This window comes from Hipposideros armiger, unplaced genomic scaffold (genome assembly GCF_001890085.2).
Source record: "Hipposideros armiger isolate ML-2016 unplaced genomic scaffold, ASM189008v1 scaffold_38, whole genome shotgun sequence".
Lineage (NCBI taxonomy): Eukaryota > Metazoa > Chordata > Mammalia > Chiroptera > Hipposideridae > Hipposideros > Hipposideros armiger.
This window is the reverse complement of record NW_017731388.1, coordinates 676,786-688,572: the sequence shown is the minus strand read 5'-3', so window position 1 is coordinate 688,572 and position 11,787 is coordinate 676,786. Positions and strand designations below refer to the sequence as shown.

At 42.0% G+C, this 11,787-nt stretch overlaps 1 protein-coding gene across 1 annotated transcript in view; it reads left to right on the top strand.

Moving 5' to 3' along the window:
• The window catches only part of PECR (peroxisomal trans-2-enoyl-CoA reductase), a 42,125-nt gene extending 36,804 nt beyond the window's left edge, over nucleotides 1-5,321 (top strand). Inside the window, exons 6-7 of the mRNA XM_019638195.1 lie at nucleotides 2,079-2,190; nucleotides 4,711-5,321. Coding sequence (XP_019493740.1) covers nucleotides 2,079-2,190; nucleotides 4,711-4,796 — 198 coding nt within the window. The 3' untranslated portion in view covers nucleotides 4,797-5,321. The remainder of the gene's footprint in view (nucleotides 1-2,078; nucleotides 2,191-4,710) is intronic.
• Nucleotides 5,322-11,787: the final 6,466 nt, after the last annotated feature.

Below are 11,787 nucleotides of genomic sequence, written 5' to 3'. Positions count from 1 at the left end.
ATTCCCCAATAAAATCTTAAAAAGAAAAAAAAAAGAATCCATCTGAAGACATTACAATAATGCCTAGTTAATTTGGTAATTATCAAAATTTTATTAGTTCAGTTTAGCTCCATGTTGACCTCCAAAAGTTAAACCAGGCATTGAATATTTATATGCTTTTTACCTAGGAGATAAGGTCAATTAAATTCAGTATTATTTAATGGTGCCTAGTCTGCGGACAAATACTGTATTAGGTACTGGGCAATGCAACATCCCCTCAGAGGGGTGAAGAGATGCATAAAGATTCCTTCATTGTACGCATTTAAGTGCTTAGTTTATGCTAAACACTGTCAAAGGATGGGGTCACCACCCACTATTTGAACAGAATTCAGCATAAAGCCACATTTGTTGCTGGCCAGGCACAGTCTTTCTGAGCAGAGAGAACTAGGGATCTTTTGCTTTTTCTGGGGCAAAAATGTGGCTTCAGGGATCTGAAGACTTAGGAAAGGTCATGGTTACTTGGATGAATGGGTTGTAGTTTGGCTGGATTTGGAAAAAAGTTTATTGGAGTGAATCTTCCTAACTGACTAACTTTCAGAATCGAGGAGAGCTTCATAATTAGTTAGCTAACAAAACAAGTTCACCCAGCAAGTTGTCATTGATTGATTAAACAAGGTAAAACTAGTCTGATGGTTAACTTGTTACCATGGCTCAGATTTCTTTATCTTTTCCCAAGAATGTGGGCACTTGTAAATTATTAATTTTATGCCAGCTCTGTCCAATAAATATAATAGTCACATGTACAATTTTAAGTTTCCTAGTAACCACATAAAGAAAAGTAAAAAGGGGTGAACTTGATTTTAATAATATATTTAACCCAGTATATCCAAAACATCATTGCAACGTGTAATCAATATAAAAACTATTAATTAGATACTTTACATAAAGCCTTCAAAATCTGGTTTGTGTTTTACACTTACAGCACATCTCAATTCAGACTAGCCACATGGAAAATGTTTTGGTAGTGTCATATGGCTAGTGGCCTCTTTTAGACAACGCAGTTCTACGTATATACTAGCTGCTGGGGACACAATGATGGAGATAAGGTTATGCCTGCCCTCCAGGGTCTCAGAGTCTCAAAGAGGCACAGCCATGTAAACAAACATGGCTACAGTGCTATGTACAGGACCAGGACTAGAGGGAGGCAAGCAAGCCATGGACACAACATTTAAGGACGTGCTCACTCTCAGGGTTGTGCAAGTGTAGGGTCTGCCCCAAGAGTGAGTGCTTCCTTAAATGCTGCATGCTAAGCCCCTCATTAGCCCACCTTGGGAGCCTGAAAACACAGCAGAGTATGGGGCTCTGACCCCAGAGTTTACAATTCAGAAGCTCTCAAGCAGGGTCTAAAAACCTGGAGTTTCCAATAAGCATCCTTAAGAATTCTGATGCTGGCATTTAGGATCACCCTTGGAGAAATTCGGCCTGTGCCAACAGCCTCACGGGAGAGTTCCTTTACATCCAGTGAAATAACTTCTCTCTTTCTCTTTGGTTTTGGGAGTTATGTGTTGCCGAACTCATTGATGAACTATCTGGCTTTTTGGGGGAATGCAGCGGGATTCTGAAGTTTCTCTTGCAGAAAGCTCCTGCAGTCTCAGTTCCTGAGCTTTTAGCCTGCAGGACCACAGAATGAACAAACTAGAGTACCATTTTATTGTGATACCAACACATTAACTATTTCGGGGACACAAATAGAAAAGGCACATGACAGCGATGAAAAGAGGGATTGTAATGGACAAGGAAACGTGCGGAACGAACTGAGTTGTTTGAAATGGGAAAGAGCCAAGATTCAGCACTGTGTTCCCTTCGGCTTCTTCACATTATTTGACACTGTCGAAGGCTCCATCTTGTCTTGCCCTTGGTCTTCACCCTATGCAAATAGAAAAAGGCAGTCGTCTATGTGCTGTCAGATTATGGGGAGGCACACCGGAGGATTCCCGTCACAGTCGCGTGCTCTGAGAGGTGTTCAAGCAGGAGTGGGAAGCAGCCCAAAGCGGGATGTGTCTGCTCTTCTGTGTGCATGTGTGTGCTTCCATTTCCAGGTGTCCCCCTTGGTGTGCTTCCTGCTATCTCCAGCAGCTTCCTTCATCACCGGGCAGCTAGTGGCCGTGGATGGCGGCCAGTCTCTGTACAGCCATATGTGTGACATACCAGGTGAGCTGTGAAGAGGTGAAGTAGCCACTGACTTTATGCCGTTTCATGTTCACATTTCCAAAATGTCTTAAGTAGTTACTTAAAAAGGAAGGGTGTTCTCTGAATAGAACATCAATATGTGCAAAACGTTTATATTCGTGATGTGGCTTTGAAAGGAAATGTTCCTAATCACAGAAAATACCAAAATAGCTTTACTGTAGAACTCAGCTTTTTTATATATTAAAAAAGTTTTCAGTGTGCATGTAGGTTGGTAGAACTTGAACCTGGAAAACTATTTTTAACAGTATACATGTACAAAGAGGGGCTACAAATGGGGTAAGGAGTTGCCATTTTTTTTTTTTAGATTTAATTCCTCTTCATTCTTCCAATAAGTGGCTTGTATGTTTGAGCAGAAGAATCAGACCTCTTAGGCGGGGAGGGGTGGTATGGTGCTAATTTATACTGTCTTTGGAATATATATTGAGTGAAACCATGTGAATTTGCTGTATTCGTTTTTGATGCACAAAAACAGTAGTTTTATAAGGCTCATCCAAATGTAGATATTAAATTGTGTGTGTGTGTGTGTGTGTGTGTGTGTGTGTGTGTGTGTGTGTGTGTGTGTGTGTATTTCATGGCTAAACCATAGAACTTTGGGGCTGGAGCTGTCCTAAAAATATCAGTCCAATAACCTAACTTTACAAATGACAAAACAAACCCATGGAACTTAAAAGGGACATCCAGGCTAATCACTCCCAAAATATAGAAAGGGAGATAAAATTCAAATGTTTTCAAACTGTTGCTCAAGATAGTTGATTAAGTGGCTACTAGCAAATTAAAATATGGTTGATGTTAACACATGTGTCTTTGAATTTCATATCAGGGACCCAGGTTCAACCTACTCTTTCATGTGCTAACAGTCAGATCAAGGCTGAAGACCTTCCCATTAATAAATGATTATTATAGAACTATAACATTACTTATTATTTCTCCTCCCATACTTATTTCTTTACTTATAACATCAATGTGGTGATGTGCATAAGATACTGTGTTTTTTGTTTTCTAAGATACTGTGGTCTTAAGGATCTCAGTGGAAACACAGACATGCCTACATGGTTATGCAGTTTTGTTTTCTGATAGTATTTAAAGCAGTGGGCGTGGGAGACCATCTTTCCACTTCCCCCACCAGTAGAGCTGAGTCTGTATTTGTTAAGGTGAGTTGCACTGTTATTTCTTTATTAAGGGGAAGAAACCTTAGGTGCCTGCTTCTCTAGGCCTCCAGTAACATGATTTTCTTGTGTAATGCTGACGCTATTTTTATCAGTACAAAACGATTTTTAAAGTTTTTGAGGAAAGCAGCCACATTTATTTTTTAAGACTATATTCCCCAAAATTATGAGTGGGACTATTCAGCCTTCCCTTCTAGAGTTTCCTTTAAGATTGTCGGCCCTGGAGTGAGTATGACTGTGATGGAAAGCTTGGCTATACTCTGATTTGCTGTATGATCTTTGGAAAATTAATCTCTGCACGCCTCCATTTTCCTCTCTATCAAGTGGGTTCACTTATAGTATTTATTTGGTAAGCTGTTGGGAGGATTAAATTAGATAATGCACATTTGAATCCCTGGGTCAAATAGGATACTTTCAGATGCACCTCAAACTGGCTTAAGCCATAAAAGAATTTGTTGCCTCCCATGAAAAGCAGGTGAGACTTGACTCAGCAGCTCCACGATCTCATCAAGGACTTATGTTTCTTTTACCTCTGTTTTTGCTTCCATGATGTTGGCTTTATCTTAAGACTTACTCTCCTGGTTGCAGGATGGCTGGCTGCCTGCCGCTCTTAAAGCTACATGCTTCTTTGTCCACATCCAGCTGGGCAGAGAGGGAGGGGAGGGGAATGACTTTCTTTTAGCCTTTCTAACAAAATTCTGAGATCCACTCTGCTTTGGAGGAGCTTATGCAAATGTCCATGCTCAACCAATAACCAGAGGAATGGCGCGCACTGATTGTCTTAGATCCGTCAATCATCAGTCAATGGTCTAAATGGGGTTGCTTGCCCCAGAGCTCCCTGGAATCCTAAGTGCAAACAGGCTATTGGAAAGAGGAGATGAGGGGTTGGGTGCTAGGGAGGCAACTAACTAGATGTGCCTGGGACAAAGTAAGCACGTTGTTTTCAAATCAGTATTATTAAGGAAGTAATATTAAGGAAGTAATGTCAACAGTAGGCCAAGCACTGTACATAGGGTGTCACATTTAAATGCTCACAACTGTGAAAGATAAATATTGTAATTCCCTTGAATAGAAGAGAAAACCGAGGCTCAGGAGGAGTAACTTCTCCAAATTCAGCACAGCTAGTAAGTGGCAGAGCTAGGATTCAAATCCAGGATTTTCTCAAAACCTATGCCATTTGTCCTAATAATTTCTTTTTTCTTTCTGAGAAAAGGGGTGAACCAGGGAACATAACAGGAGGGGTTGGTGGAAAGTAGAAGGACTTCTGAGGTTAATAGATTTGCATGTGACATGAGGTTTTCCACTTACTTAACAGATCATGACAACTGGCCTGAGGGAGCAGGGGACCTTTCGGTTGTTAAAAGGATGAAAGAATCTTTAAAGCATGAAGCCAAGCTCTAACCTAAGGAAAGAAGGTCCCCAAATGCCTTCAGCTTTGAGAATGCACTTGTGTACTTTATAGGAGTTTATAATTTACGTGGGAAAAATCATCTTCTGCTTTTTTAATGTTATCAATTTTGACTATGCAAAATCTATTCTTGAAATACATGCATTTTTAAGTCCTAACCAATGCGCTTTAGCCTGTGTTTAAAAAAAAAATTAAGAGTAGAAATTAACATACTCTGTGATTATACTTTTTATTTCTAAGAAAGGTGTTTGAAAGTGAAATAATTTCAAATTAATAACAGTATCATGATCTCCCAAAAGATTTGAACATTTAATTGTAAAGGTGGGCAATAAATCTAAATTGTGGCATCATTATGATTCTGGCAAACAGAGTAATACAGTGACTCATTTTACCTGGCAAGTACTTTTGGATCAATAAATCTTTATGGTAATTATCGGTATGTGGTTTGCTTTGTTTAGGAAGTCAAATTTGTATAAACTCTCTTAATTCAAAAGGAAAATAAAGTTATATATAATATATTTTTTGCAGTGCTTGATTTGTGTCTTGATTTCTTACCCAAGGTATTCCTTTTCCCCATGTTTTTCCTTTTGTTCTCAAACTTGGTGTGTGCATTAATTTGCTGGAGCTGTCATAACAAATACCATGCACTTGGGGGCTTAAGCAGCAGAAATTTATTTTCTCACAGTTCTGGAGGCTAGAAGTCTGAGATCAAGGTGTCAGCAGGGTTGATTTCATTCTGAGGCGTCTTTCCTTGGCTTCTCCTTTGGTCTTGCTGCTGTGTCAGTGTCCTGATCTCCTCTTCTTATAAAAAGGCCAGTCATGTTGGATTAATAACCTCATTTAACCTTAATTACCTTCTAAAAGGCCCTATCTTCAAATACAGTCACATTCTGAGGTCCTGGGGGTTAAGACTTCAATGTACGAATTTTGTAGGGGACACAGTTCAGCCCATAACACTCACTGCCTCAGAATTCTCAAGCCTCGAGCAAGGCCAAGATGAGGGTAAGGGAGGTGAGGGGCCTGGGGGTGCAGCATTTAAGGACATGCTCACTCTCAGGGTTGTGCAAGTGTAGGGTCTGCCCCAGGAGTGAGCGCTTCCTTTAGTGCTGCATGCTAAGCCCCTCAGTCCCAGCCCTGCCTGAGAGCCTGAAAAAAATGGCAGATTGTGGGGCTCTGACTCCAGAGTTTATAATTCAGAAGCTCTCAAGTAGGGTCTAGGAACCTAGAGTTCCAATAGGCATCCTTAAGAATTCCGATGCTGGCGTTTAGGATCACCCTTGCCTCACAGGAGAGTTCCTTTACATCCAGTGAAATAACTTCTTTCTCTTTGGTTTTGGGAGTGTGTGTTGCTGAATTCATTGATGAACTATCTGGCTTTTTTAGGGGATGCAGTGGGATTCTGAAGTCCCTCTTGCAGAAAGCTGTCGTCTGAGTTGCTGGGCATCGGACCTGGCAGAACCAGGGGCTGACTCTTCTCTGTGGAGTCCTTTCTGTCCATCCAGATAGCAGGAGCACCTGAGACACATAGGACCACGTCTGAGCCAGTGCACCAGCAGCTGCCATGACTGAGTGTAGTGGACGTGTGTTGTTTCTGCCTTGCTAGCATCCATTCCTTTTTTTTCGTGGCTCCAGCTGATTTTCCTTAGGACGTTCTCCTACCATTAGTCCAACTGGCTTACTGTTCCTGTCCCCTCATCCCTTCTCTCTTGAGCACTGCAAGGATGCACATGAGACTCAAGCCTGCTCAGTAGGTGTTTCCCCTCCCTCTGAAAGAGCAATTGGTTCCATTTCAGGCCAAGCAAAGCCGGATCCTGGCCTGTTGATTGACTGGGAAGGAACTGTTCTCTTTCTGCTGATAATCCCAGCCAAAAAGATGGTGAAATCCACCTCTACTAGGGGCCTGAAGAGTGTCACCATCTCAGAGCCCAGAAAGGAAAAGAGAATGTAAGTCCTTTTCTATAACAGAAATACCATAGATTGGTGGCTTTTAAACACAAATTTATTTTTCAGAGTTTTGGAGGCTGGGCGGTCCAAGATCAAGTTCCTGGCAGATTCAGTGTCTGGTAAGAACCTGCTCCCTGGTTCATAGATAGCTGCCTTCTTGCTGTGTCCTCACGTGGCGGAAGGGACGAGGGAGGTCTCTGGGGTCTCTTTCATAAGGGCACTAATCCCATTCATGAGAGCTCCATCCTCATGACATCATCACCTCCCAAAGCCTCACCTTCTTAATTCCATCACTTTGGGGATTAGATTTCAACATACGAATTTGAGGAATGCACAAACATCCCATTTACAGCAGAGACGAACTTTTATCTTTTGAGTGCCGGGATCCAATTATGTCTGAGGCTAGCATTACTTCTAAATTTTCCAGTTACTTGAGCCAGTAAATTTCTTTTTATACTTAAACCAGTTAGATTGATGGTTTTGTCATTCACAATTGGTTGTTGATTAATGCCCAGAGGATAAAAGTCACAAAAATCTAGACAAAAGTGTTATATAAGGTTGATGCAACAGGTGGGGCTATAAGAATCAAGTTTTCTTGAAAAACCTCTTAACATGCTCTATCCGTCTTCTAGCTTACCTTGTGTTTTTATTCTCTCCAAGGGCATCCTTTTGAAAGGTTAGACTTATTCCTAAATAATAAGTTGCTTAACAAAGACGCTACTAAATTTTGAGGAAAGCAAAGATGTTTGTCGCTTGAAACTGAAGAATGAGCAAGATTGATTAAGGTTTTCTTAGAGCATACCTTTGAGGTGGGGGAGGGAAGAAAGTGAAATTGACCAGCAGACAGAACCAAATAAAAATAGCTTGAGGGCCAGCCGAGTGGCGCGATGGTTAAGAACTCGCTTGGGATGCCAGAGGGCCCCGGTTCGGATCCCACATATGAGGGCCAGTGACACTGCCCTCTACAGCTAAGATGCTGAACAACGGCTCAACCTGGAGCTGGGCTGCTGTGAGTCGCTGGCGACGGCGTGGGCTGCAGCCCCTGATGCAGTGGGTTGCCATGGGCTACCGTGTGTAGCCAGCAGCCAGCGTGAGCGACCAGCAGCCGCAGTGAGCGGCCGTCCAGAAGCCGGCGACTGATCTGCCTCACCCGGGAAGAGCGCAATGATGGTGCCAACTTGGGCCAGTGAAGCAACGTCCTCCACAACTAGACTGAAGAACAAAACGACAGCAACTTGTCTGTCCCCCTTCCCCCAATTCCCCAGCACTGTTCCCATCCCCCCAATTCACCAATAAAAAAATCTTTAAAAATAAATAAATAAATAAATAAATAAATAAATAAATAAATAAATAAAAATAGCTTGAAAATCTAGAATGTGTTTTGCATTATGGGAAACTACAGAGTGATATTACTAAAGGATTCTCAGATGGCATATTATTTATTTCGCTTCAGGGAAGAGAAGCCAAGCAGAGAAACAAAAATAAAAATCTCACCTGAAAAAAATCAATCTTTGAATTGTTGTACCTGGCCTAAAAGCAAACTGTTTTTTCATAATTCTCCCCCCCGCCCCCCCGTCATAATTACCATTTTCTTGCCTCCTAACATCCCTCAGTGAGACTGTATGGCTTTAGTTCTCAAAGCAACAGAATCTGATCCTGGTTAACTTAAGCAAAAAAAAAAAGTTTTTATTGACAAGTTATGGAGTGACCCAGAGAATGATGTGAAAACTAAATGGCTAGAACTAGATTTTGGAAAACACAAAAAGAAAAGCTCCAGGCATCTAAATAGCATCTGCTGTTGGATGTCCTCTTCAAGATGCTATCCCTAAAAAGAATTCATGTCTCAACTCCACCCATTTTTCATCTTTGAGTCCTTGCCCTTAAGATGCAAATTTCAGGAAGGGTGTCTGATTGGCCCATCTTGGTCACATGCCCACCCCTCATTGGTTGGGAGTTAGGGGTTGAGGGATGGAGTATGTTCATTGTCATGCCCAGCCCATGGGACTGGAGGGAATTGCTCCTCAAAGAAAAATAAAGTGCAGTCACCAGCAGGAGGGATGAGGCATACTGCAGAGGCAGAACCAAGAGACCCAATGGGAACCCTTGGCTGGCTTTTACCTTGGTGACATCCAGTCATTCCATTCCCTAAGGTGACTTCTCCAGAGATAGAAGGCATGTTGGCTGTCCATTCTGTGTCCTTTGGGGTGAGTGAGGATGCTAAGGTTGGTTTGGGGTACAGGCTTGTTTCAGAAGATGTCTGTTTTCTCTAAGGAAGACAGGACTCTTGAGGTTTTTCTCTACTGAAATTAAACATAAGTGTTCATGCAAACTCTGGTTCACTAAACAGTTCTTTTTTTGTTTTCATACACTTAATTCACATTTGTTAAGAGCCTACTGTGTGCCTGCACTGTTCCAGATGTCGTGATATTCTTTTATCTGCTGAGTTCCTACTATGGTCTGCATTATTCTAGGTGCTGGGGATATTGGAAAGAACAAAACAAAGTCCCTATCTTTATGGATGGGACCTACCTTCTAGTTCACCATTGTATCTCCAGTACCTGGCCCAATAAATATTTGTTGAATGAATAACAGAGTGACACCAGCTTGTGCTATGTTGCTGCAACCATAGCTTTTCTGTAGAATGCACTGATGATGTGGTGTTGGAGCTTAAGTATTTTGATTTTCCAGTTTTTCCCATCCTGCATATGTCTTTTTCCTCCAGCTCTCAGAAGTCTATTCATTCAGAAGGAGGATTTCAAACTATACTAGTTGTTTTCAAAGCAGACTCTATGGAGTTTTCCCTGCCATGGAAAAATCAGAAAATATAAACCAGCAGCTCTGCCTTGAAAACAAACAGCTGATGGGTCTATGAGTCACCCCAGGGGACTGCCTCCTACTCCCACGTCAGGTGCCCAGGAGCACTTGGCAAATGTCAGATGTTGCTGCCTGTGGTGGGTGTGTTGGCGTCAACTCAGGCAGTCGGAACAATTTAGCATCACTCTAAAAAAAGGGAAGTTCACTGCTCTCCTGCAAATGATGGCTGAAGCAGGAAATAAGGTTGCCCAAGTGTGGTCTTAGCTGTCTAGAAGCTGAACCTGGAAGGTTTGGTGGTGGTGGTACTCCTATCAAAGGTTCATTTTACAAAAACAAATAAAACAAAACAAAAAACAGGGAAATCATGAAGGTTCCCAACTTCTGGGAAGATGAGCACTATGAAAACACATTAATTATCCTTAGAAAACTAAAAAATAGAATATTCACATTTGTTAAGAACAAGGAGCTGTTATGTGTACTAATAAGAATAGATCTCCAAGACACACTCATATTAACTGTATTAAGTGAAAAAAGCTTGCAGAGAGATTAATGGGTACTTTTTATATTAAAACAAAACCCACTGCCCGAAAAACGACACACACAATGATTCTATATATACATCAGAGGGACACATATGTGTATGTTTGTTCAGAAAAAGTTTGTACCGTACTGATAGTAATGGTTACCCTGGGGAGGGAACAAAAGGGAGAGGACTGTGGATTGCAGTCAGAGGGGACTTTACAATATTTCAATTTTTTAGAGGAATGTTGCGTTTATAAATTTTAAAACAATTTTAAAAATTATTAATAATTGTTAGAGCAAGCAAACACTACACATGGTTCTTAGTAAGGCAGGGTGTTAACCGCCTGATCAAGTTTGTTAAATAGACATGGTCCGAGGGCTTTCTAGAAATATCTTGTCTGAAACAAACCACATACAAGATACCCACACATTGCTGAGGTACAAACGTGAAAAGAAATATTGTCATATGCAAACCAACCAATTTGCCCAACAGGCCTATATTACTTGGATTTAATCAATAGTGCTAAATTCTGGGATTTCTGCAGTGCTTTATGGTTTTCAAAAATGTCATTCGAGTCTCACAGCTGTGTCTAATATGTAGGGCCCGACTCATCTCCATTTCACAGATTAGAAAATTGAGGTTCAGAAAAATTAAATGACCTGTCTATGAGTGAAGTTAATAAGGGGCAGATCACCTATAATTTCCAGGAGCTCATTGACCTCTAATTTCTCTATTCTCAACACTCCCATCTCCAATACTTAAAAGTAGCTGTCAGGCCCCAAATTTCATTATCTTGCTGGCTGAGTCCACATTTTGGCAGCCGCCTCTATCCACTTTTGTACCTGAACCTAGGTGGATTGACTCAAGTCCAAAATCCCATTTCAGAATAGTGCATGCTGCCAAGTGGATTTTACAGCCAGTAGAGAGTTTGTTGTCAAGAACAACACTCAGCCTCCGTCTTAGCACAGTTGCAAGTGATAAGTGACATGATGCTGGGCTTGATAGCATAGCCCTGTGCAGCCTGGCGACAGCTTGTCCTCTGTCATGTCCTGTTAACTTTTCATGTTGGGTCTATAGCTTCCCAATGAAGTTGGAGTCATCAGGGACCTTCTCTCTTTTTTTTTTTAGACATTTACACCCTTCACAAAGTGATAACCCACCTCCCTCAATCTACTACCCCTCTGACATCGTATATAGCTGTTACAATTCCATTGACTTCTGTTTCCTATACTGTACTCCACATCCTGTAACTATATATAAATTATAGTTGAGGGCCGGCCGAGTGGCGCATTGGTTAAGAGCTGGCTTGGGATGCCAGCTCTGAACAGCAGGGCCCCGGTTCAGATCCCACATGGGAGCCAGTGACACTGCCCTTTATAGCTAAGATGGTGAACAACAGCTCGACCTGGAGCTGGGCTGCTGTGAGTAGCCGGCGATGGTGCAGGCTGCAGCCCCTGCTGCAGTGAGCTGCCATAAGCTACCGTGTGTAGCCAGCAGCCAGCGTGAGCGGCTAGCAGCCGGCGTGAGCGGCCAAGAGCCACCATGAGCGGCTGTCCAGAGACCGGCAACCGATCTGCCTCAGTTGGGAAGAGCACAATGATCACAATACCAACATGGGCCAGTGAAGCAACAACGTCCTCCACAACTAGACTGAAGAACAAAACAACAGCAACTTGTCTGCTCCCCTTCCCCCGATTCCCCAC